We start from the raw sequence: 26,172 nt of genomic DNA, 5'->3' as shown, positions 1-26,172 counted from the left end.
ATGAGAGAAACCCATTCAGGGCCACACGTTGACTACGACTAGAGAGGAAGTCTGCCAGCCATGCGTGGAGATTTCCATGGATACCAACAGAGGAGAGTTTGGTGAGCAGAGCGGGGTGCCAGACCGTATCGAAGGCACGTAATATGTCAAGGGAGACAGCTCTAATTTCCTGTTTGGCATTGAGGACCTCCATCCATTGCTGAGAAAGCAGTAGCAGCATGTCCAGAGTAGAGTGACCAGGTCTGAAACCAAATTGATGATCAGAGATCAAGCCATTGGAGAAGAGGAAAGATTTCATATCTGAAGCAATGATGGATTCCATGACTTTACTGATAATTGAGAGAAGGCTGATTGGTCTGTCGTTGCTGGGATCTGTTTTTGCACCTTTTTTGTGCAAAGCGGTAATGTTGGCAGATTTCCAAGCAGATGGCAGATGACCTTGAGCAAAAGAGAGTGTGAAGAGAACAGAGAGAGGGAGTGAAAGAGCGGAAGAACAAGATTTTAGGACCCGTGGGCTGAAGCCGTCAGGTCCAGTTGCAGAATCAGAGTCGAGGGTTGACAGAAACTTTTCCACCTTGTCAGGAAGAAAGGACAGAGTCCAGGAGCAGCTGGGTACGACTGGGTATGGTGGGTACAGAGAGGGATGGGTTTGGGACACAAGATTTAGAGGCAAACACAGAGTTGAGGCATTCAGCTTTTTCACGCGCGGAGTCAGCCGTGTGGCCGTTTAGGGTGAGGGAGGGGATGGAGGGGGAACAACAACAACAACACAACATGCATTTTAAGGCCATTTTCCCTGCTAGAGTGGGGGTTAGCCTTGCGGTCCCCATGACAATCTTCTCCATTTTGCCATATTTTCTGCATCTCTCCTTGTTAACCCCCTTGCCCCCATTTCTTCTTCCACCATCTTTAGCCAAGTCTTTCTCGGTCTTCCCCGTCCTCTACTTCCTTCTACATCAATTTTCATCACTCTTCTCAACCAGTCACTTTCATCCTTCCTCAACACATGACCAAACCATCTCAGCCTGTTCCTCTTCACAGCATCAATCACAGGCAATATTCCCATCATCTTTCGCAATTCATCATTTGTCTTCCTCTCTCTCAACGATACTCCGCACATCCATCGAACCATTCGCATTTCCACCCTTTCCAGCCTTCGTTGCTGCTCTACGTTCATTACCCATGTCTCACTCCCATAAATCATAACACTTCTCACACATGCAGCATACACCTTTCCCTTCAGCTTCAGCGACACTCTCCTCCTCATCAGCACGCCACTCAGTTCCCGAAACTTCTTCCATGCACATCTCACTCGAGCAACCGTTGCCGAGTCTGATCCACCTTCTCCATTCAGCATGTCTCCGAGGTAGCAAAATGTTTTCACACCTTCCAGCTTCACGCCGTCTCCAAGATCCAACTCAACATTTCCTCCATCTGCAGCTCCCTCTGTGCACACCTTACATTTGAATGTAGCTGCCACACTGGTAAATGACCCTCTCAGACCACTACATTTTTGATGAACCCACTCAGCGCACATTGTACATTGAATGGAGTTCACTCCGACACCCTTCCTGCACACAGCACACGGCCACTTCCCAGTTCTTTCCACCTCACCACATGCTTTACCACTTGCCATCACCTTCGTCTTTCCGATATTCACCTTCAGACCTTTTGTCTCCATACATTCCTTCCACTTGTTCATCTTTTCCTTCAGTCTATCCATACTTTCCGCAATCAACACCAGATCATCTGCATACAACAACTCCCACGGTAAACCCTCCTTTACGTTCTGAGCCAGCACCTCCATCACAGCTACAAATAGTAGTGGACTTAGTCCCGACCCCTGATGCACTCCCACCTTCACCTCAAACTCACCACTGTTCCCGTCCTTCGTCCTTACAGCTGTGCGTGCTCTTTTGTACATTGCCATCACTACTCTGATCAACCATTCCTCCACTCCTAACTTCCTCAATGCCCATGTCAATACTTTGCGTGGAACCCTATCGAATGCTTTCTCCAGATCAACAAACCCAAAAAACAACTTCTTCCTCTTCTCCATGTACTTCTCCTGCAACTGCCTCACAATGAAAAGCGCATCTGTCGTTCCTCTTCCTGGCATAAATCCAAACTGCAGTTCGTCGATCTTCACTTTCTTCCTTATCCTCCTCTCCAACACCCTTTCCAATACCTTCATTCCATGCTCCAATAACTTTATCGCTCGGTACGAGCCACACTCCAGAGGGTCACCTTTCCCCTTGTATAGAGGGACGAGGGTACTCAGTTCCCAAACCACTGGAATGCGGCCTTCTTTCACCACCAGATTACAGATCTCTGTCATTCTCTTCACACCCCAACTTCCTGCTGCCTTCAACATATCTCCCACAACTCCCGTCGGCCCTCCCGCTTTTCCACTCTTCATTGCTGTTATCGCTTCCTCAACTTCCTTCTCAGTTATCTTCTCTGCCGGTCCTAAAACTGGGTTACTCTCTATGTTGCCATCCCATTCATTCTCTGTATTCAACAGCATTTCCATATATCTTTTCCATCTTCCTTTAATTCCATCTGGGTCGACAACGATTTGTCCCACTTCATCCTTCAAGCAACTCACCCCCATCACGTCACACCTCTCTTTCGCAATGTGCTTTGCAATCCTGAATACTGCTTTCTGACCCTCTTCCGAATCCAAGCGTTCTCCGAACATTTTCCTACATGCCTCCTGCGCCTTTGCTACCTCTTTCTTTGCAGCCTTCCTGGCTGCCTTATAACTTTCATGCTCTGCTGTTTCTGCTCCCGTACCCTTCGCCTTCTGCCACTCCTTGAACTTCTTCCTCTTCTCGTCAATCCTTTTTCCAACTTCATCATCCCACCACCATGTTTCCGAGTGCCTCGGGGTCCTTTTGTCCATCCACATACCTCACCAACGGCTCCCAACAGACTAGCTTTCATTGACATCCAACCACTTTCAAGCTCAACCACATCATCCTCTACCCTACTCAGCCTCTCTTTTAATGCCTCCCTTACTGTCACCTCTTTCAACCTCCACACCTTCATTCTTGGTTGGTACTTCACCCGCCGAGCTCTCCTCGCACCTTTCATTTTTATGTCGCAGACAACCAAGTGGTGCTGTGAAACAGCCTCCTCCCCCGGGATCACCTTTGTATCCCGGAGGTGCCCCCTATCTCGCCTACGCACCATCAGGTAGTCAACGGTTGTCGTCGACCCACCTGACGTGTATGTAACAAGCTTATTATCCTCTTTCTGGAACTGAGTATTACAAATCAACAAATCAGCTCCATCAGCAAACTCCAAAATCCTTTCACCTTCTCCATTTCTCACACCATATCCGTAACCCCCATGAACTCCCTCAAAACCATCCATACTCCTTCCCACATGTCCATTCAGGTCTCCTCCCACCACAACAACTTCTTCATCTTTCACGTTTTCCATCAGCTTCTCTATCGCACACCAGAACTTGTCCTTCTCTTCATTGCTTCGACCAACCTGCAGAGCATATCCCGAGATGACGTTCACCAAGAGCTTTCCAATCATCATTTTCACCATCATCAACCTATCACTCACTCTAGTCACACTCACCACACTGTCTACAAACTCCTCAGAAAACAGGACACCAACACCATTCACGCCCTCCGGGCACCCTTGCCACACAAACTTGTATTTCTGTCCCTGCCTACCCTTCACCATTCTCACACCACTTCCCTTCCATCTCGTCTCTTGCACACAACATATGTCCACTCTTCTTCTGACCAATACTTCCACCACTTCTCCTGATCTCCCTGTCATTGTCCCTACATTCCATGTCCCAAACCTCAGAAACCGATCTCCACTTCGGGCTGCACCCTGCCAATATGTAGTTGTAATTGTCATGGTTCTCTTTTTGAGGCAATGTTTTTATGGCCGGATGCCCTGACGAGGGGGAACAAACACCAGAAACAGATTTGACCAGACGCCGCCAGGATTTGGAAGAGGGAGACAGATAAGAGAGTTCTGTCCTGAGAACGGAGAGATATTGTTTCCTGGCTCTCCTGAGGGTGGACACACACTTGTTTCGGGCTTTGTGAAAGGAAATGAGATTTCCTTCCGTTGGATTTGCTTTCCAGGAGACGAAAGCAAGTTGTTTCTGGGCAATAGCCTCACCACAAGATTCCATGTACCATGGACGGGAGGAATGGTATGACAACTGAAGACGAGATGGGATAAATCTGTGCATGAGAGAGAGCAGTTTACTATGGAAGAATTCCCAGGATGAGTTGATGTCAGAGGCGGTAGAGATGGGAGACCAGTCCAGATGATTGATGGCTGCTTGAAGACCATGCCAGTTGGCCTGAGTGAAATGCCAGACTCGTCGACGCTGAGGAGGCTCTCTGAGAATGGTCAGAGAGATGTCCACTTTAACAAGCACATGATCAGATGAGCCGATTGGAGCAGAAGAAAAGCAGCAGACATTTTCAGGGAAGTTAGTCAAAACCAAGTCCAGAAGAGAAGATGCTCCGTTGATTGAGATCCGGGTCGGGAAATTGACAGATTGTGTCAGTCCCAGTGAGTCACAGAAGTCCTTTGCTGAAGAGCCATGGCTGGTGAGAGAGGTACCCACACCCAGCCAACTGGCATGGTGACAATTGAAATCACCACATATGAGGAAGAGAGAGTTGGGATGGGTAGATAGAAGTTGGTCCATGTTATCAGACAGCGAGATGTAGATGGAGTCATCACTGTTTGGTGGACGGTACAACACACATATGAACAAAAGGTGGGAGCGAAGGGGCAGCCGTAGCCAAAGGTATTCCTGGGGGTGAGGTGGAGAGAGGGCAGTGCAGGGCGAGTGAGGAAGAGAGTTTTTTATAAAGATAGCAACCCCCCCTCCAGGACGAGGCTCAGGTCTATCATACCGGAGGAGGCAGTAACCTGGGAGAGATAACAAGGAATCAGAGACATCATGAAGGAGGAAAGTTTCTGTTAAGCAGATCACGTCTGGTCTGTCAGAAGCAACCTGTATGGAGAGATCAGTCAAGTTTGAGCGAAGGCCCCGGATGTTTGAGGTCCATACTGTTAAAGAAGAGGAAGGGGGAGCATCGGATACAGAACAGGGGGGGGAGCGGTAGGGTATGATGTGGAAGAGGAGGAAGAGGTAGGGAGAGCTGTTGAAGGTGTGTCAGAGATTTCAGAACAGCTTGGAGAAAGGGAAGAATGGGGCGGACAAAAGGTTTGATGGTGATTGGGTGAGGCGCAGTGAGGTGTTGTTTGAGGAGGGGGAAGAGTGAGGCAGAAGGTTGAGGGAGATGAAGGTGAGAGTTGGAAGGGGGAAGAAGCGGGGAGGATGCTTTGAGGAGGAGGGGTGAGAGGGGAGTCTAGGAGGGGAGGAGTGAGGGAGGGTCTCAGAGGGGAGGGGTGTGGGGGGAGTTTAGGAGGGAAGGGGCAAGGGGGGAGATCTGAAAGGGATGGGTGATGGGGAAGATTTGGAGGGGAGGGGCAAGGGGGAAGATTTGGAAGGGATGGGTGATGGGGAAGATTTGGAGGGGAGGGGTGAGATTGGATTTTGAAAAATGTACGATTAATGGGATGGGCGCTTACCCCCTATGTGGTTCTAAGAACCCGAATTCCCATTGCCAACACTGTGGTGCACCTCTGAATCTGGGTCTAACCCCAACAATTTTCTACCTGTGTCCTTGCACAATTTCGGGGCTGGGTCGTGTAGCTCTACCAGCAGGTCTACCTACCTGCACCCCTCCGTTCACTGGAGCCGCCTCCTGAGCTTGCCTGCTCCTCACTAACCTACCTGGGGAAGGGCCTCCCTGGCGCTTACCCCCTGATGCCCACCTTGGCATTGGGCAACCCGGGTCCCTTCCCTGGATCCTCGGGCCCCACTCACATGCTAACCTAATTGGCTCCCTGAGCCTACCTGCGGCCTTACCTGGCCGACGAGCTACCAGTGACGGATTGCCCCAATAACTATTGCTTCTAATTAAGCCACATGCCCAGCCATTTCACTGCCTCCTGCACCTTACAAAAAAAAAAACTATCTCCACAATCAGCACCACAGGTGTCAATATCCATGCAATTTACCTGTACCCTCTATCTAACTTTAAACTACCCCACCGGGTCTCCGTGAATGGGCTTTACTCCCCCCATTCAATCCTTCGCACCATGCATTCCACACCAATTATTTCCATACAACTACACAATTCCATTTATTCTCAAACACACAGCATCATCTATCTAACTGATTTCCCCTATCCCTTGTGCTTCCCCCGTCGTCCCTTTACACGACACACACCCTTTGTTAACAACCAGCTAAACTCTCTACGTCCCCACTACTGTTCAGGGTCACTACTTAAATCCCTGTTCCTAGGGTCTCTCTAGATCCCTAATCATTATCCTATCCCTCCCTCAGCTAGTGCTTCGGTGCCCCCATGGAGCAACCATTGCTGGCCCCTCCATGGGCCTAACAATGCTATCCCCCCTAAACTAGTGCTCATGGGCCCCCCCCATCGTGGGGAATGGTCACACCACCATACCCCCATGTGTGGGGGGGGGGGGGGACAATACTCCCCCAGTCCTCTACACTATGAGCCCCCATCCATTGAGGTAATTGGTCGCGGCTCGGCCTCTGAGGACAGAGTGATCCATGAGGAAGCTTGCTCGCCTGTATCGGGTTTTATCCGGCCGGCATGGACTACCCGAGGGGGGTGGAGTTGGTGGTCCCAGGTGCCGGGGTCCATCCCTACATGGGGCCCTGTGGTCCCATGCATGATGACCCAACTGGCCACCATTATAAAAACTCACCTGGTAAGGTGCGTTCGTCCGAAACTTCGAACCTCCCCTCAAACCCCGCCGATTGCTCTTGCCGTGGTACTGCGCCAACAATACCGTGCGGGTGTCGGAGGTACGAATCCCGCACGCCGGTCCTTGTGAGACCGACGCCGCACCGATTCCCTCCAGTCCCCATGGCGCACCACCCATCGGGGGCTCGTGTACTCGACCCGTCTCACTAAGCACTACCCCGGTCGGCGTCGATGCCCGAGATGGCGGATTACCCCTCGCACTCCATTTCGTACTCGCACACACTGATGCGCACAGTCTCTCCACACACTCTGTACTCGCACACACCAGTGCGCACACTCTCTCCACACACTCTGTACTTGCACACACCGGTGCGCACACTCTGTACTCGCACACACCGGTGTGCACACTCTCTCCACACACTCTGTACTCGCACACAGTGCGCACACTCTCTCCACACACTCCGTACCCGCACACCTCGGCGCACCCACGCCTTTCACACACTCCGTCTCAGTCGCACCCCTCACAATGGGCCCTTCACGAACTCCGGGGCTGGCCTTTCTCCCAAGCTCACCGAGCACCCGATTGCACCAAACACATTCCAGTAATCATCGCCACTCAACTCGGGACCCATCTTCGTCCGGCTCTCTTCATTAACCTGCAATCTTTTTATTTGATTCGCAAATTCTTCATCATGATGCGAGCACCACTCTTGCATACATTCCCGCAATTCAGTCCATATTTCATTCCCCGTCTCTCCTTCTGTCTTTTTTATTTCAATTATTCCTTCTTCCACGTCCTCCAGCTTCTGTTTTACCTCTGTCATTTCCCGCTGCACCCCCGAAATCTCCTGCTCCAACTCTACCTGCGTCGGTTTCTCTACCTCCCGCATCAATATTTTCCATTCCCCCAGTCAGTTTGGCCATACTCTTCTTCAACCCTCGCTGGACGCGCATCTCACTCCGGTTTACCTTGTCACGTGCACCCGCAAACTCCTCGCTCATCCTCTTCATATCGCCGCTTGATTCCTCCCTCATGGTGTCCATCCGATTACCCATTTTGTTCATTTCCCTGGTTGATTTCTCACTCATCTTATCCATTTGCACCTCAAAGGATGCTTTCATTTGAGTCATGAATAACTGCATGTCCATAAACCCCGCTTGCACAGCGGGTTCAACCTCCGCCGCTGGCCCCGCGTGCAAAGCGCCGCCATTGTCTTCACTCCCTGCCGTGCCGTGATTAACTCCAAGGTCAATCTGTTCATTTACATCCTGGGCCATTAATTCACCTTCATTCTCTACATTCTCTATTCCCACCGGAACCTGCTCGTTTTGGCCAGCCATCATCCGATTTTAATTTTAATTTTGTTTTAAACTAAATTTCCACATGCTCGTAATTTCGCAGTATGTGAAGCGCACTTCAGGTCCAATCCCACTCCCGGACACCAATTTTGTTGCGAGGGTTCAAAAATCCCACTCCTTGACAACAATTTTGTTATGTGATTCCCCTTCGTTAATACCAGAAAATCACGAATACCTTCAAGGTGTACGGATCAAGGTGCACATGCGTGCCGAGCGCAATGGATTAGCACTGGGGGTGGAAATACCGGGGCGTTACCTGATGTGATTTATGAACCCGATTCAAGCCAAATTCGGTCTCGGATGATGCTAGGCCAATGGAGAAAGGATGTACCGAACAGGTTGGAATGTAACAACAAAATGTACAGCCTTTTATTTTGAACGCACAGAGAATAGACAAAAGATACAACTTATCAATTCTTACCTAATAATAAACCCCACTGGCGCCTTCACACTCTGACACACACAGGGACACACGGGTTATTCTCGTACCGATGTACGTGCTGGAATTGCCTCCGAAGGTGCCCACATGATCTGGTATGCGCAGCTCGATCCTCGATGTGAACGTGCAGCCTGGAGGAAGTCAGGTCCGAAGGACGAACCCCAGCACAGGTAGATGAGCTTCAGCTTCATGCTCAGGTGAGTCGCGTGGGAAGCCAACGCTTGCAGGTCAGCCGGATCAGAGCGAGAGATCGGCAAAGAGCGATGGGTGTGGTGTGTCGACGCAACAAGCACGAGAGGAGCGTTGGCGAAGGACAAAGGTAAAAGCAGGAGTGTCATCTGGTGGAGCCAAAAACAAGAGAGTCCAGAGCAGGGTGTCGTCCCACGAGGCGAAAATGCAAGAGAGATCGTCGACAAAGCGAAAATCCAAAGCAAGAGAGATGTCGTCCTGTGCGCTGGGAAATCCAAGAGCAAAGAGAATCATAATGCGCAGGACTGGGGTTTTATCAGACCCGCCCACGCCCTTCAAAATGTTCCACGGCCTCCCATTGGCTGAGCTTTGTCGCATGCTGGCCTTCAATCCTTCCTCCTTCTCGGAAGGTTTTAGTCCTCCTTCCGCCTTTCATTCAGGGCTCCATCTTTGGCCACGCCTTGCTGCACATCTAAATGGCTTCCCTTAATCAATGAAGGTTTGAAGATCCTGCCTAACTCAACGCATATTTGGTCTTTATTACTACACAATGGGAAAGGGCTAATCTTTACATTCAATAAGACATAACTAACTTCTGCAGGCTACATGTTGTCGTGCAATTGACTGTAGGGTGTTTGCCTTTATGGCACAACCGCAACAATATATATATATATATATATATATATATATATATATATATATATATATATATATATATATATATATATATATATATTACACACGCGCACACACGCACACACACACACACACACACACACACACACACACACACACACACACACACACACACACACACACACACCTGCCTTTTATTATTACAGATGAGCATTGCTTTTAAATAACAGCGTGTTTTATGTTGGATTGTCAGGTGTAGCCGAACGCCAATGAGGAGAGGAACATACTTTTGGTGGGACTGCGGTGGAAAACGTGGACGATTTCTTCAAGTACAGAGGACAGAGAAAGGACACCTCCAAGTTTGTAACATTCATGTGTCTACAATTCCGACACGTGAGAGCAGTGAGTAACGAGCGTGAAACATGATTTAATAGACAAACTTTAATTTGAAACCTCAGCTAAACTGGTCACATACTTGTTTTAGTGATGTTGTGCTTAAAGTGATCATTCGGGACCAGGATGACCACGGGGATGACCAGGATGACTGGGATGACTGCATGACTGGTATGACTGGGCTGACCGGGATGACCGCATGACCGGGTCGACTGGGATGACCACATGACCGGGATGACCACATGACTAGGATGACCGCATGACCGGGATGACCGGGATGACCACATGACCAGGATGACCGCATTACCAGGATGATTGGGATTATCGGGATGAATGGTGTAACCGGGATGACCGCATAAATAACCGCAGGACCGAATAACTGGGATCACAGGTATGACCGGGATGACTGGGATGACCGCATGACCAGGATGACTGGGATGACTGGTATGACTGGGATGACCGCATGACTGGGATGACCGCATGACTGGGATGACCGCATGACCGGGATGACTGGTATGACCGGCATGACCACATGACTGGGATGACCGCATGACCGGGATGACTGGGATGAACGCATGACCAGGATGACTGGTATGACCAGGATGACTGGGATGACCGGGATGACTGGTATGACCGGGATGATCGGGATGACTGCAACACCGGGATGACTGGTATGACCGGGATGACTGGTTTAACCGGGATGACCTCATGACCGCAAGACCGGGACGACTAGGATGACCGCATGACTGGGTTGACCACATGACCGGGATGACCGCATGACCGGGATGACTGGGATGACCGGGATGACTGGTATGACCGGGATGACCTCATGACCGCATGACCAGAATGACTGGGATGACCGCATGACCAGGATGACTGGGATGACCGCATGACCGGGATGACTGGTATAACCGGAATGACCTCATGACCGCATGACCAGGATGACTGGGATGACAGCATGACTGTTATGACCGGGATGACCACATGACCGGGATGACTGGTATGACCAGGATGACTGGGATGAACGCATGACCGGGATGACTGGGATGACCGCATGACCGGGATGACTGGTATGACTGGGATGACCGCATGACTGGGATGACTGGGATGACTGGGATGACTGGTATGACTGGGATGACCGCATGACCAGGATGACTGGGATGACTGGTATGACCGGTATGACTGGGATGACCGCATGACCGGGATGACTGGTATGACTGGGATGCCTGCATGACTGGGATGACCGCATGACCGGGATGACTGGTATGACAAGGATGACTGGTGTGACAGGGATGACCGCATGACTGGGATGACCGCATGACTGGGATGACCGCATGACCGGGATGACTGGGATGACTGGGATGACCGCATGACCGGGATGACTGGTATGACCGGGATGACCGCATGACTGGGATGACCGCATGACTGGGATGACCGCATGACCGGGATGACACTGCTCTTTGCTGTGAAGCATTACATCCCAGGTCCTTCACCTTGTTATATTTCAGTTTCCACCTGCTCCATGCATCTGCTCCTTCGGATATTAACAGCATCTAATCTTTCTGGGATTTTTCATTCCTAGCCATTTTGGATTTGCCCTTTCCCTCCCACTCCTTTTCCCTTCCTTGTGTGTCCAAACCAGCAGCTACATTCCCAGATTAACCTTTCTTTCCCCATGATTTTTGCCACATTCATATTACTGGCGCTAAATGTATGGAACTCTATATAAATGTCATTCGTATTGTCCGTTTCATTCTCTTGTTGTCACTATATCTGTAATTTGTCGCCTCCTTATTTCCTCCATGCAATGCTGCTTGTGTAGTTTGAGTGGTCGTGGTGCTGGAAGCCTTTTTGTGGTGACCAATCTTTTTTATTGTCATCACATTATATTGCTCGTCCATGTTGTCCAAATATATTTGAATGGACATAAAGGTGTGATAAAGGTGTGCGACGGATGAAAATGAAACAAATTGTAAATATGCAAATCTTTCAGAAATAAATTTCAATGAATGATTGAAAAGACCTCCGAATGATGTAAATTCATTCATTAATGCAGGAATGAGTAAACAGCTGCTTTGATTCCATATTCTGCTTGTAAATCTGTCTTCTCATCCCACCCCTACCAGCCACTGGTGTGTTTGGGTGGTCTTTCCAAGCTCGGGATTTCGGTGCAGGCTTTGAGGCCTGGCAAGCATTGGTGCCGGGACACGGTTCATGCAACACCGGCTGCAGCCTCAGTGGAATCGATCGTACGGAATCGGTATGGTGGAAGGTGATATTGGCGAAATCATATCAAATCGTCGCCGTACGACTGACTGGCCGCTCAGACTTGCAAGGCCTGAACCTCTTTGGATCCAGCATATATGTGCAATCCAGCACAGATGTGCCATTCCCCCCTACCAGGTGTGCACTTCCGTGCTAATGTTCAGTGCACACGAAATGTATCTCTGCTGCTGCTTCCCGACGGTTATATTAACAAGCTCAATGTAAACTGCTCTGTCGTTTTTATACACAACAACAACATGCATTTTAAAGGCCATTTTCCCTGCTACAGCGGGGGTTAGCCTTGCGGCCCCCATGACAATCTTCTCCATTTTGCCCTATTTTCTACATCTCTCCTTGTTAACCCCCTTGCCCGCATTTCTTCTTCCACCATCTTTAGCCAAGTCTTTCTCGGTCTTCCCCGTCCTCTGCTTCCTTCTACATTCATTTCCATCACTCTTTTCAACCAGTCACTTTCATCCTTCCTCAACACATGACCAAACCATCTCAACCTGTTCCTCTTCACAACATCAATCACAGGCTCTAATCCCATCATCTTTCGCAATTCATCATTTGTCTTCCTCTCTCTCAACGATACTCCGCACATCCGTCGAACCATTCGCATTTCCACCCTTTCCAACCTTCGTTGCTGCTCTACGTTCATTACCCATGTCTCGCTCCCATAAATCATAACACTTCTCACACATGCAGCATACACCTTTCCCTTCAGCTTCAACGACACTCCCCTCCTCATCAGCACGCCACTCAGTTCCCGAAACTTCTTCCATGCACATCTCACTCTAGCAACCGTTGCCGAGTCTGATCCACCTTCTCCATTCAGCATGTCTCCGAGGTAGCAAAATGTTTTCACACCTTCCAGCTTCATGCCGTCTCCAAGATCCAACTCAACATTTCCTCCATCTGCAGCTCCCTCTGTGCACACCTTACATTTGAATGTAGCTGCCACACTGGTTAATGACCCTCTCAGACCACTACATTTTTGATGAACCCACTCAGCGCACATTGTACATTGAATGGAGTTCACTCCGACACCCTTCCTACACACAGCACAGGGCCACTTCCCAGTTCTTTCCACCTCACCACATGCTTTACCACTTGCCATCACCCCTCGTCTTTCCGATATTCACCTTCAGACCTTTTGTCTCCATACATTCCTTCCACTTGTTCATCTTTTCCTTCAGTCCATCCATACTTTCCGCAATCAACACCAGATCATCTGCATACAACAACTCCCACGGTAAACCCTCCTTTACGTTCTGAGCCAGCACCTCCATCACAGCTACAAATAGTAGTGGACTTAGTACCGACCCCTGATGCACTCCCACCTTCACCTCAAACTCACCACTGTTCCCGTCCTGCATCCTTACAGCTGTGCGTGCTCTTTTGGACATTGCCATCACGACTCTGATCAACCATTCCTCCACTCCTGACTTCCTCAATGCCCATGTCAATACTTTGCGTGGAACCCTATCGAATGCTTTCTCCAGATCAACAAATCCAAGAAACAACTTCTTCCTCTTCTCCATGTACTTCTCCTGCAACTGCCTCACAATGAAAAGCGTGTCTGTCGTTCCTCTTCCTGGCATAAATCCAAACTGCATTTCGTCGATCTTCACTTTCTTCCTTATCCTCTTCTCCAACACCCTTACCAATACCTTCATTCCATGCTCCAATAACTTTATCGCTCGATACGAGCCACACTCCAGAGGGTCACCTTTCCCCTTGTATAGAGGGACGAGGGTACTCAGTTCCCAATCCACTGGAATACGGCCTTCTTTCACCACCAGATTACAGATCTCTGTCATTCTCTTCACACCCCAACTTCCTGCTGCCTTCAACATATCTCCCACAACTCCCATCGGCCCTCCCGCTTTTCTACTCTTCATTGCTTTTATCGCTTCCTCAACTTCCTTCTCAGTTATCTTCTCTGCCGGTCCTAAAACTGGGTTACTCTCTATGTTGCCATCTCATTCATTCTCTGTATTCAACAGCATTTCCATATATCTTTTCCATCTTCCTTTAATTCCATCTGGGTCGACAACGATTTGTCCCACTTCATCCTTTAAGCAACTCACCCCCATCACATCACACCTCTCTTTCACTATCTGCTTTGCAATCCTGATTGCAAAGGTTTTTGTGTTTGAGGTTTTTATCTTATCTGGAATTGAAATTCCAGATACGGTATTGTCATCGTGCACCGTCCGTCCGTCTGTCTCCTACTTCCACTTGTCCAGCCAAACCGCTGAGCTGATCCGGCTGAAATTTGACAGCAAGGTTTCACTCCTGACTGGTAACGGGGATTGCAAAGCTCGTTACGGTCAAGTGACTTTAAGTGGCGAACATAGTAAACCCCTTCAAAATTCTTCTCCAGACCCACCAGTCAGAATGCTGCCATATTTGGTTTCCAACATTAGGCCAGGGTAAGGATGTTAAATTGCAGAGGTCATGCCAATCACATGACACAAAGTGTGTTAAAATAGCTATCTTCGTAAATTTTTGTGAAAATCGTGTAAATTCCTTCGAAAATCTTCTCCAGACCCACCAGTCAGAATGCTGCCAAATTTGGTTTCAAACATTAGGCCAGGGTAGGGATGTTAAATTGCGGAGGTCATGCCAATCACATGACACAAAGTGTGTTAAAATAGCTATCTTCGTAAATTTTTGTGAAAATCGTGTAAATTCCTTCGAAAATCTTCTCCAGACCCACCAGTCAGAATGCTGCCAAATTTGGTTTCAAACATTAGGCCAGGGTAGGGATGTTAAATTGCGGAGGTCATGCCAATCGCATGACCCGAAGTGTGTTTAAATGGCTAACTTGGTCAATTTTGGGAAAATTGCATAAATTCCTTCAAAGATATTCTCTAGACCCACTAGTCAGAATGCTACCAAATTTGGGTTCCAACATTAAGGGTAGTCGGTTTAGTCACCAACGACTTGACCATGCGGCAGGTAGCACTGGATTACATGTTACCGGTGGCAGTCCAGAGACTGGCCTGACCTAAAATTATGCAAATCCTCTTAAAATTTCAAGTCAATCGGATGAAAATTGAGGATTTTAGAAATTTGGCATATGTTGACCTTTTGGCCTATGTTGACCTCTCAAATAGTTTGTGGTTGAATTCAGTGACCATATATACAAATCCTCTTAAAATTACAAGTCAATCGGATGAAAATTGAGGATTTTATAAATTCCAAAAAGTGGTTGACCTTTGACCTATGTTTACCCTTTGACCTATATTGATCTCAAAAATAGTTGGTGGTTGAATTCAGTTAACCGACATGTAAATCCCATTAAAATTCCAAGTCAATCCAGCTCCAATGTTTGTTTTATTTTCGGATGTGTGTGTGTGTGTGTGTGTGTGTGTGTGTGTGTGTGTGTGTGTGTGTGTGTGTGGTTGTGTGTGTGTGGTTTTGTGTGTGTGTGGTTGTGTGTGTGTGGTTGTGTGTGTGTGGTTGTGTGTGTGGTTGTGTGTGTGGTTGTGGTTTTTTTTTTTTCTTGGGAAACCATTCTTCAAAGAAAGTTGTGGGGATGGTCACACAGGGAAAAGTTAATGAAAATAAAATGTTCCATCTCCAGCACTTATCCATCTCCAAAGGGTATTTTTAGGTGGTTAGTGGCCGTTGAAGCTTGATGCCACCGCGCGGGAAGCCCACAAGATGGCGCCGGCCGACGAAACCCGTGCATTGAATCACCCAGAGTCGTGGGGCAAATGGTGAAGACGTCCTCCTTCACCTCGCTTGCAGCTTCCCTCCTCCTCCGAAAAGCACCTCTGCCACAACCTCCCTCAAAATGCTGCCGACGCAACAAAAGCTTCAAACTCCCTCAGACATGCGCACACAATTCCGCAGTCCACCAAGCGAACAAAAATGGCAAGCTTCTTGTTTGATCCATGACAAAAAGTTCACACCTCCTCTGCCTCTTCTCTTCCCTCCTGAGAGCCAATCGTGTCGTTTCCCTCCCAGTTCACACCGCCCACAACCTACGGGCCAATCACGTACCTCGGGGTGTGGCCTGCCGGCCTTCCTGACCGCTTCCCTGATTCCCCGCCTCTTGTGGGCGGGGCGTTTTCCTTCTTGGGTCCATTGGGGCGAGGCTTAATCCGACCGGCTTGTTATTGGCTTTTGTCGGCGGTTGTTCTTTTTTTTTCTTTTTTTTTCTTTTTTTGTATACTGAATCGAGGCTCGTGAAAGAGCTAACATTTATTTCACAAACAAATCAAACAGACAAACAAAATATATAAAAAGAGGGAGCGGAAGACAAGATGGGGAGAGAAGGTGAAGCACACAAACACAACATTTGAGAGCAGGGAGATGTGTGGAAGGGAGAGGGCTTGGGGGGAGGAGGCGTGGGAAGGGGTGGGGGGGGGGGGGGTTAGAGGGAGAAGTATAAAACACAACGACACCAAGGACTTCCACGACAGAGGTTGGTATTTCAAAAAAGTGGAATTGGGGTGAAATTAGCAGTGGTAGAAAAGATCAAGGTTTTGGATGGGGGAAGATAAGAGATGGTGGTGAACACCTGTTTTCAAGACCTGGAGGGTGGAGTGGGATTGAAGAGCGTGAGGGAGTTTGTTCCAGAGGCGGGAGAAAAGAGGAATGAAGGAGTGAAGGTGAGCAGAGAGTCTTGATTTTGGCAGTTTAACCATAAGAGGGTTGCAGGCAGACCTTGTGCGACCTGTAGGAATATTTGCGGGACAGACCCCAGAGAGAGCTGGGGAGGCAAGGCCAGAGAGGAGTCAGTAGAAGACGGAAAGACCACAATCCTGCCTGCGGTGAGTGAGTGAGAGGCCCTTGGAGTTAGCTTCATCGCGGGAGATTCCAATGATTCTGAATGCTTTCGTTTCAACAGCGTGAAGACGAGCTAGGTGTGAGGCAGGAGCACCAGCCCAGAGGGGAGACCAGTATTCCATTGAGCTGCGGATGAAAGCCTTGTATGTGGTGAGGAGCTCAGGTGTGCCAAGGAAGGACTTCGCACGACGGAGGATGCCCAGTCGGCGACTGGCTTTGGAGGCCAGATTTGAAATGTGGTTTTCCCAGGAAAGATCATGGCAGATAGTGAGACCCAAAAGCTTGAGTGACAGAACTTCTTGGAGAGGATTATTCAGAAAGTCGATGGGAGGGTTGTCCAGTCGGTCTTTTCGGAGAGATCGTAAGAGTGTGAGATTTGTCAGGATTGAAAGACATGTTCCACTTGTTTGCCCAGTCTGTGATTTTGTCCAGGTCTGCAGAGAGTGAGGAGGCTGCAGACTGCCGATCTGAGGGATGAAGAATGGAGCGACAGAGAGTAGAGTCATCAGCAAAGAGATAGAGAGGATTTTCAAGAGAGTCAGAGAGATCATTGATGAAAGACCAGAAAAAGCACAGGGCCCAGAACACTGCCTTGGGGAACTCCAGCCTGAACAGGAAGAGGAGATGAGAGAAACCCATTCAGGACCACACGTTGACTACGGCTAGAGAGGGAGTCCGCCAGCCATGCGTGGAGATTTCCATGGATACCAAAGGAGGAGAGTTTGGTGAGCAGAGCGGGGTGCCAGACCGTATCGAAGGCACGTGATATGTCAAGGGAGACAGCTCTAATTTCCTGTTTGGCATTGAGGACCTCCATCCATTGTTGAGAAAGCAGAAGCAGCATGTCCAGAGTAGAGTGACCAGGTCTGAAACCAAATTGATGATCAGAGATCAAGCCATTGGAGAAGAGGAAAGATTTCATATCTGAAGCAATGATGGATTCCATGACTTTGCTGATAATTGGGAGAAGGCTGATTGGTCTGTAGTTGCTGGGATCTGTTTTTGCACATTTTTTGTGCAAAGCGGTGATGTTGGCAGATTTCCAAGCAGATGGCCGATGACCTTGAGCAAAAGAGAGGGTGAAGAGAACAGAGAGAGGGAGTGAAAGAGCGGAAGAACAGGATTTTAGGACCCATGGGCTGATGCCGTCAGGTCCAGTTGCAGAATCAGAGTCGAGGGTTGACAGAAACTTTTCCACCTTGTCAGGAGGAAAGGACACAGAGTCCAGGAGCAGCTGGGTACGACTGGGTACGGTGGGTACAGAGAGGGATGGGTTTGGGACACAAGATTTAGAGGCAAACACAGAGTTGAGGCATTCAGCTTTTTCACGTGCGGAGTCAGCCGTGTGGCCGTTTGAGGTGAGGGAGAGGATGGAGGGGGAACAAACACCAGAAACAGATTTGAACAGATGCCACCAGGATTTGGAAGAGGGAGACAGATAAGAGAGTTCTGTCCTGAGAACGGAGAGATATTGTTTCCTGGCTCTCCTGAGGGTGGACACACACTTGTTTCGGGCTTTGTGAAAGGAAATGAGATTTCCTTCCATTGGATTTGCTTTCCAGGAGACGAAAGCAAGTTGTTTCTGGGCAATAGCCTCACCACAAGATTCCGTGTACCATGGACGGGAGGAAGGGTATGACAACTGAAGACGAGATGGGATAAATCTGTGCATGAGAGAGAGAGCAATTTACTTTGGAAGAATTCCCAGGATGAGTTGATGTCAGAGGCGGTAGAGATGGGAGACCAGTCCAGATGATTGATGGCTGCTTGAAGACCGTGCCAGTTGGCCTGAGTGAAATGCCAGACTCGTCGACGCTGAGGAGGCTCTCTGAGAATGGTCAGAGAGATGTCCACTTTAACAAGCACATGATCAGATGAGCCGATTGGAGCAGAAGAAGAGCAGCAGACATTTTCAGGGAAGTTAGTCATGACCAAGTCCAGAAGAGAAGATGCTCCGTTGACTGAGATCCGGGTCGGGAAATTGACAGATTGTGTCAGTCCCAGTGAGTCACAGAAGTCCTTTGCTGAAGAGCCATGGCTGGTGAGAGAGGTACCCACACCCAGCCAACTGGCATGGTGACAATTGAAATCACCACATATGAGGAAGAGAGAGTTGGGATGGGTAGATAGAAGTTGGTCCATATTATCAGACAGCGAGATGTAGATGGAGTCATCACTGTTTGGTGGACGGTACAACACACATATGAACAAAAGGTGGGAGCGAAGGGTAAGCCGTAGCCAAAGGTATTCCTGGTGGTGAGGTGGAGAGAGGGCAGTGCAGGGCGTGTGAGGAAGAGAGTTTTTTATAAAGATAGCAACCCCCCCTCCAGGACGAGGCTCAGGTCTATCATACCGGAGGAGGGAGTAACCTGGGAGAGATACCAAGGAATCAGAGACATCATGAAGGAGGAAAGTTTCTGTTGAGCAGATCACGTCTGGTTTGTCAGAAGCAACCTGTATGGAGAGATCAGTCAAGTTTGAGTGAAGGCCCCGGATGTTTGAGGTCCATGCTGTTAAAGAAGAGGAAGGGGGAGCATCGGATACAGAACAGGGGGGGGGGGAGCGATAGGGTAAGATGTGGAAGAGGAGGAAGAGGTAGGGAGAGCTGTTGAAGGTGTGTCAGAGATTTCAGAATAGCTTGGAGAAAGGGAAGAATGGGTCGGGCAAAAGGTTTGATGGTGATTGGGTGAGGCGCAGTGAGGTGTTATTTGAGGAGGGGGAAGAGTGAGGCAGAAGGTTGAGGGAGATGAAGGTGAAAGTTGGAAGGGGGAAGAAGCGGGGAGGACGGTTTGAGGAGGAGGGGAGTGAGGGAGAGTGAGGGAGAGTGAGGAGTGAGGGAGTAGGAGGGGAGGAGTGAGGGAGAGTCTCGGAGGGGAGGGGTGTGGGGGGAGTTTAGGAGGGAAGGGGCAAGGGGGAAGATCTGAAAGGGATGGGTGATGGGGAAGATTTGGAGGGGAGGGGCAAGGGGGAAGATTTGAAAGAGATGGGTGATGGGGATGATTTGGAGGGGAGGAGCAAGGGGGTGGATTTGGAGAGGAGGGGTGATGGGGAAGATTTGGAGGGGAGGAGCACGGGGGTGGATTTGGAGGGGAGGGGTGATGGGCAAGTTTTTGAGGGAAGGGGTGATGGGGAAGTTTTGGAGGGAAGGGGTGATGTGGAAGTTTTGGAGGGAAGGGGTGATGTGGAAGATTTGGATGGGAGGGGTGATGTGGAAGATTTGGAGGGGAGGGGTGATGGGGAAGTTTTGGAGGGAAGGGGTGATGGGGAAGTTTTGGAGGGAAGGGGTGATGGGGAAGTTTTGGAGGGAAGGGGTGATGGGGAAGTTTTGGAGGGAAGGGGTGATGTGGAAGTTTTGGAGGGAAGGGGTGATGTGGAAGATTTGGATGGGAGGGGTGATGTGGAAGATTTGGAGGGGAGGGGTGATGTGGAAGATTTGGAGGGGAGGGGTGATGGGGAAGTTTTGGAGGGAAGGGGTGATGGGGAAGTTTTGGAGGGAAGGGGTGATGTGGAAGATTTGGAGGGAAGGGGTGATGGGGAAGTTTTGGAGGGAAGGGGTGATGTGGAAGATTTGGAGGGAAGGGGTGATGTGGAAGTTTTGGAGGGAAGGGGTGATGTGGAAGATTTGGATGGGAGGGGTGATGTGGAAGATTTGGAGGGAAGGGGTGATGTGGAAGATTTGGAGGGGAGGGGTGATGGGGAAGTTTTGGAGGGAAGGGGTGATGGGGAAGTTTTGGAGGGAAGGGGTGATGTGGAAGATTTGGAGGGGAGGGGTGATGGGGAAGTTTTGGAGGGAAGGGGTGATGTGGAAGATTTGGATGGGAGGGGTGATGTGGAAGATTTGGAGGGGAGGGGTGATGTGGAAGATTTGGAGGGGAGGGGTGATGGGGAAGTTTTGGAGGGAAGGGGTGATGGGGAAGTTTTGGAGGGAAGGGGTGATGTGGAAGATTTGGAGGGGAGGGGTGAGATCGGATTTTGAAAAATGTACGATTAATGGGAAACGAACATTTATTGCAAAATGAGTTTCTTGAGACCTTCGAGTCAAAAATACGTTTGAGGACGCTGGAGGGAGGATGGAGTGCAGGAGAGTTTAGGGAATGAAAGATGCACTGTAAGAGATGGAATTTTTTTTTGGAATGAATAGATTTGGTGAGCAAGTCGAAAGCATCCTTTTATAGAAGAAGAAGAAAAAGGTGTTATAGTATATGACAGAATACAATACATACATATACTCATGCACACACACATAAACACACACAAACAAACACACACATACATACACACATATACATGCACACATACACAAACACACACAAACACACATATACATGCACACACACACGAACACACACACACACACACACATACACAAACACACACATACACAAACACATACACACACACATACACACACACTCATGCACGCACACACATATACATACACACATACACAAACACACAAACACACAAACACTCATACACACATATACATGCACACATACACAAACACACACAAACACATACATACATACACACATACATACATACACACACATACATACACACACATACAGACACAAAAACAAACACACACAAACACACATACACACATACACACATATACATGCACACATACACAAACACACACAAGCACACATACAAACACACACTCACACACACGCACCTACACAAACCCACACATACATATTACACACATATACATGCACACACACACAAAAACACACACAAACACACATACACAAACATACACATACACATACACACACACATACACACACATACACACACATTCACACGGACGCACACACATATACATATACACATACACAAACACACATACGCGAACACACAAACACTCACACATACATATACTCAAGCACACCTGCACACACACACGCACACAGGATGGCCTGCAGGTATACACTTTCACCGATGAATCGTCTGGCCTGGGTTCGAATCCCGACGCAGATAAAAACTGTCATCCCGGTGATTCATCAGTGTGTGTTGTGTGTCGGTCCTCGGATGAATACCTGCCCGAATTATTTGGTCCAAGATCCCAAGGTGTCCTTCGCTAAGAGTAGGTGAGCTATCGCCGGCACCTTGAACAAATTCAAAAGTCATGTCCTCACGATTGCTGGGAAGGTAATGGAAAATTATACGCAGAAGAAACTTTTGCGAAGTAACAGTTTCGGCAATACGGGTGGTGGGTAACAGAGTATGGTACATGATCAGAATGGTGGGTAACAGAGTATGGTACATGATCAGAATGGTGGGTAACAGAGTATGGTACATGATCAGAATGGTGGGTAACAGAGTATGGTACATGATCAGAATGGTGGGTAACAGAGTATGGTACATGATCAGAATGGTGGGTAACAGAGTATGGTACATGATCAGAATGACGGGTAACAGAGTATGGTACATGATCAGAATGACGGGCAACAGAGTATGGTACATGATCAGAATGACGGGCAACAGAGTATGGTACATGATCAGAATGGTGGGTAACAGAGTATGGTACATGGTCAGAATGGTGGGCAACAGAGTATGGTCCATGATCAGAATGGTGGGTAACAGAGTATGGTACATGGTCAGAATGGTGGGTAACAGAGTATGGTACATGATCAGAATGGTCGATAACAGAGTATGGTACATGATCAGAATGGTGGGCAACAGAGTATGGTACATGATCAGAATGACGGGCAACAGAGTATGGTCCATGATCAGAATGGTGGGTAACAGAGTATGGTACATGATCAGAATGGTGGGTAACAGAGTATGGTACATGGTCAGAATGGTGGGTAACAGAGTATGGTGCATGATCAGAATGGTGGGTAACAGAGTATGGTACATGATCAGAATGACGGGTAACAGAGTATGGTACATGATCAGAATGATGGGTAACAGAGTATGGTACATGGTCAGAATGGTGGGTAACAGAGTATGGTACATGATCAGAATGACGGGTAACAGAGTATGGTACATGATCAGAATGATGGGTAACAGAGTATGGTACATGGTCAGAATGGTGGGTAACAGAGTATGGTACATGATCAGAATGACGGGTAACAGAGTATGGTACATGATCAGAATGATGGGTAACAGAGTATGGTACATGGTCAGAATGGTGGGTAACAGAGTATGGTACATGGTCAGAATGGTGGGTAACAGAGTATGGTACATGATCAGAATGGTCGATAACAGAGTATGGTACATGATCAGAATGACGGGCAACAGAGTATGGTCCATGATCAGAATGGTGGGTAACAGAGTATGGTACATGATCAGAATGGTGGGCAACAGAGTATGGTAGATGATCAGAATGACGGGTAACAGAGTGTGGAACATGATCAGAATGATGGGTAACAGAGTATGGTACATGATCAGAATGACGGGCAACAGAGTATGGTACATGATCAGAATGACGGGCAACAGAGTATGGTCCATGATCAGAATGCCGGGTAACAGAGTATGGTACATGATCAGAATGACGGGTAACAGAGCATGGTACATGATCAGAATGACGGGCAACAGAGTATGGTACATGATTAGAATGCCGGGTAACAGAGTATGGTCCATGATCAGAATGACGGGCAACAGAGTATGGTACATGATCAGAATGACGGGCAACAGAGCATGGTACATGATCAGAATGACGGGCAACAGAGTATGGTACATGATCAGAATGCCGGGTAACAGAGTATGGTACATGATCAGAATGCCGGGTAACAGAGTATGGTACATGATCAGAATGACGGGTAACAGAGCATGGTACATGATCAGAATGACGGGTAACAGAGCATGGTACATGATCAGAATGACGGGTAACAGAGCATGGTACATGATCAGAATGACGGGTAACAGAGTATGGTACATGATCAGAATGCCGGGTAACAGAGTATGGTACATGATCAGAATGCCGGGTAACAGAGTATGGTACATGATCAGAATGACGGGTAACAGAGCATGGTACATGATCAGAATGACGGGTAACAGAGCATGGTACATGATCAGAATGACGGGTAACAGAGCATGGTACATGATCAGAATGACAGTGTATAATATACTGTGTGATGGTTTTTTTAAATTCACCATTATGTCCTTGTTTGTTCTTTTTTTCAGTTTGCAATTGTGTTCCAGTCGATTGGTTTTACCTCCTGGCGAAAGTCGCTGGTTCATGTGTCCTATTAAAACATATGGGAATGTGGTGATGATCCTCAAACCGAAGGAGTTCAACTCTTTCTTCAGCCTGTGTGAAGTCTCACTTCGTGTGAACATGTGAACATGTGAAAATGGCTGCAAATCCACATGGAAATAATGCTTAAAATTAGTTTATTACTCATTCTTTATATCCTGAACATATACAACATGATCACTATCAGTGCTTTACTGTGTGGTACAACATCAGGAAGTTGCTTTACTGTATGGTACAACATCAGGAAGTTGCTTTACTGTCTGGTACAACATCAGGAAGTTGCTTTACTGTGTGGTACAACATCAGGAAGTTGCTTTACTGTGTGGTACAACATCAGGAAGTTGCTTTACTGTGTGGTACAACATCAGGAAGTTGTTTTACTGTCTGGTACAACATCAGGAAGTTGCTTTACTGTGTGGTACAACATCAGGAAGTTGCTTTACTGTGTGGTACAACATCAGGAAGTTGCTTTACTGTATGGTACAACATCAGGAAGTTGTTTTACTGTATGGTACAACATCAGGAAGTTGCTTTACTGTGTGGTACAACATCAGGAAGTTGCTTTACTGTGTGGTACAACATCAGGAAGTTGCTTTACTGTGTGGTACAACATCAGGAAGTTGCTTTACTGTGTGGTACAACATCAGGAAGTTGCTTTACTGTCTGGTACAACATCAGGAAGTTGCTTTACTGTGTGGTACAACATCAGGAAGTTGCTTTACTGTGTGGTACAACATCAGGAAGTTGCTTTACTGTGTGGTACAACATCGGGAAGTTGCTTTACTGTATGGTACAACATCAGGAAGTTGCTTTACTGTGTGGTACAACATCAGGAAGTTGCTTTACTGTGTGGTACAACATCGGGAAGTTGCTTTACTGTGTGGTACAACATCAGGAAGTTGCTTTACTGTGTGGTACAACATCAGGGAAGTTGCTTTACTGTGTGGTACAACATCGGGAAGTTGCTTTACTGTGTGGTACAACATCAGGAAGTTGCTTTACTGTGTGGTACAACATCAGGAAGTTGCTTTACTGTGTGGTACAACATCAGGAAGTTGCTTTACTGTATGGTACAACATCAGGAAGTTGCTTTACTGTATGGTACAACATCAGGAAGTTGCTTTACTGTGTGGTACAACATCAGGAAGTTGCTTTACTGTATGGTACAACATCAGGAAGTTGCTTTACTGTATGGTACAACATCAGGAAGTTGTTTTACTGTGTGGTACAACATCAGGAAGTTGCTTTACTGTGTGGTACAACATCAGGAAGTTGCTTTACTGTGTGGTACAACATCAGGAAGTTGCTTTACTGTGTGGTACAACATCGGGAAGTTGCTTTACTGTATGGTACAACATCAGGAAGTTGCTTTACTGTATGGTACAACATCAGGAAGTTGCTTTACTGTGTGGTACAACATCAGGAAGTTGCTTTACTGTATGGTACAACATCAGGAAGTTGCTTTACTGTATGGTACAACATCAGGAAGTTGCTTTACTGTATGGTACAACATCAGGAAGTTGTTTTACTGTGTGGTACAACATCAGGAAGTTGCTTTACTGTGTGGTACAACATCAGGAAGTTGCTTTACTGTGTGGTACAACATCAGGAAGTTGCTTTACTGTGTGGTACAACATCAGGAAGTTGCTTTACTGTGTGGTACAACATCAGGAAGTTGCTTTACTGTATGGTACAACATCAGGAAGTTGCTTTACTGTGTGGTACAACATCAGGAAGTTGCTTTACTGTGTGGTACATCATTAGGATTTAAGAACCTGATTTTGGATGATGCATCCAGAGTTTGCTTTACGAGAAACACCTGCACCTGCTCCCTATGCTCATGGGGGTGGGGTTATGTTATTATCCTTGTTATTACTGACAATTATTATCACTATTATTTATAGTTAATATCATTATTATCCTGTTATCGCAATTGTTGTTATTACTTTTGTTGTTGGAAGTGGTCTTGGAGAAATGCCACAATAACATGGAATGCCACTCAAGCTGCTTTGTGTACACCTTCACCATGACGTTTCCTCAAGGTGGAAAAATGCAATAAATCATGGAAAATA

General features: G+C 47.8%; 1 protein-coding gene across 1 annotated transcript in view; it reads left to right on the top strand.

Moving 5' to 3' along the window:
- Nucleotides 1-26,172, top strand: part of LOC137432205 (uncharacterized) — a 325,295-nt gene extending 299,123 nt beyond the window's left edge. The window contains exons 4-6 of the mRNA XM_078783922.1: nucleotides 9,677-9,825; nucleotides 11,943-12,219; nucleotides 24,028-26,172. Coding sequence (XP_078640048.1) covers nucleotides 9,677-9,825; nucleotides 11,943-12,219; nucleotides 24,028-24,187 — 586 coding nt within the window. The 3' untranslated portion in view covers nucleotides 24,188-26,172. The remainder of the gene's footprint in view (nucleotides 1-9,676; nucleotides 9,826-11,942; nucleotides 12,220-24,027) is intronic.

This window comes from Myxine glutinosa, chromosome 8 (assembly GCF_964187855.1).
Source record: "Myxine glutinosa chromosome 8, kmMyxGlut1.1, whole genome shotgun sequence".
NCBI lineage: Eukaryota > Metazoa > Chordata > Myxini > Myxiniformes > Myxinidae > Myxine > Myxine glutinosa.
Note: the sequence above shows the minus strand (reverse complement) of the source record. Positions and strands in the feature narration are given on the sequence as shown.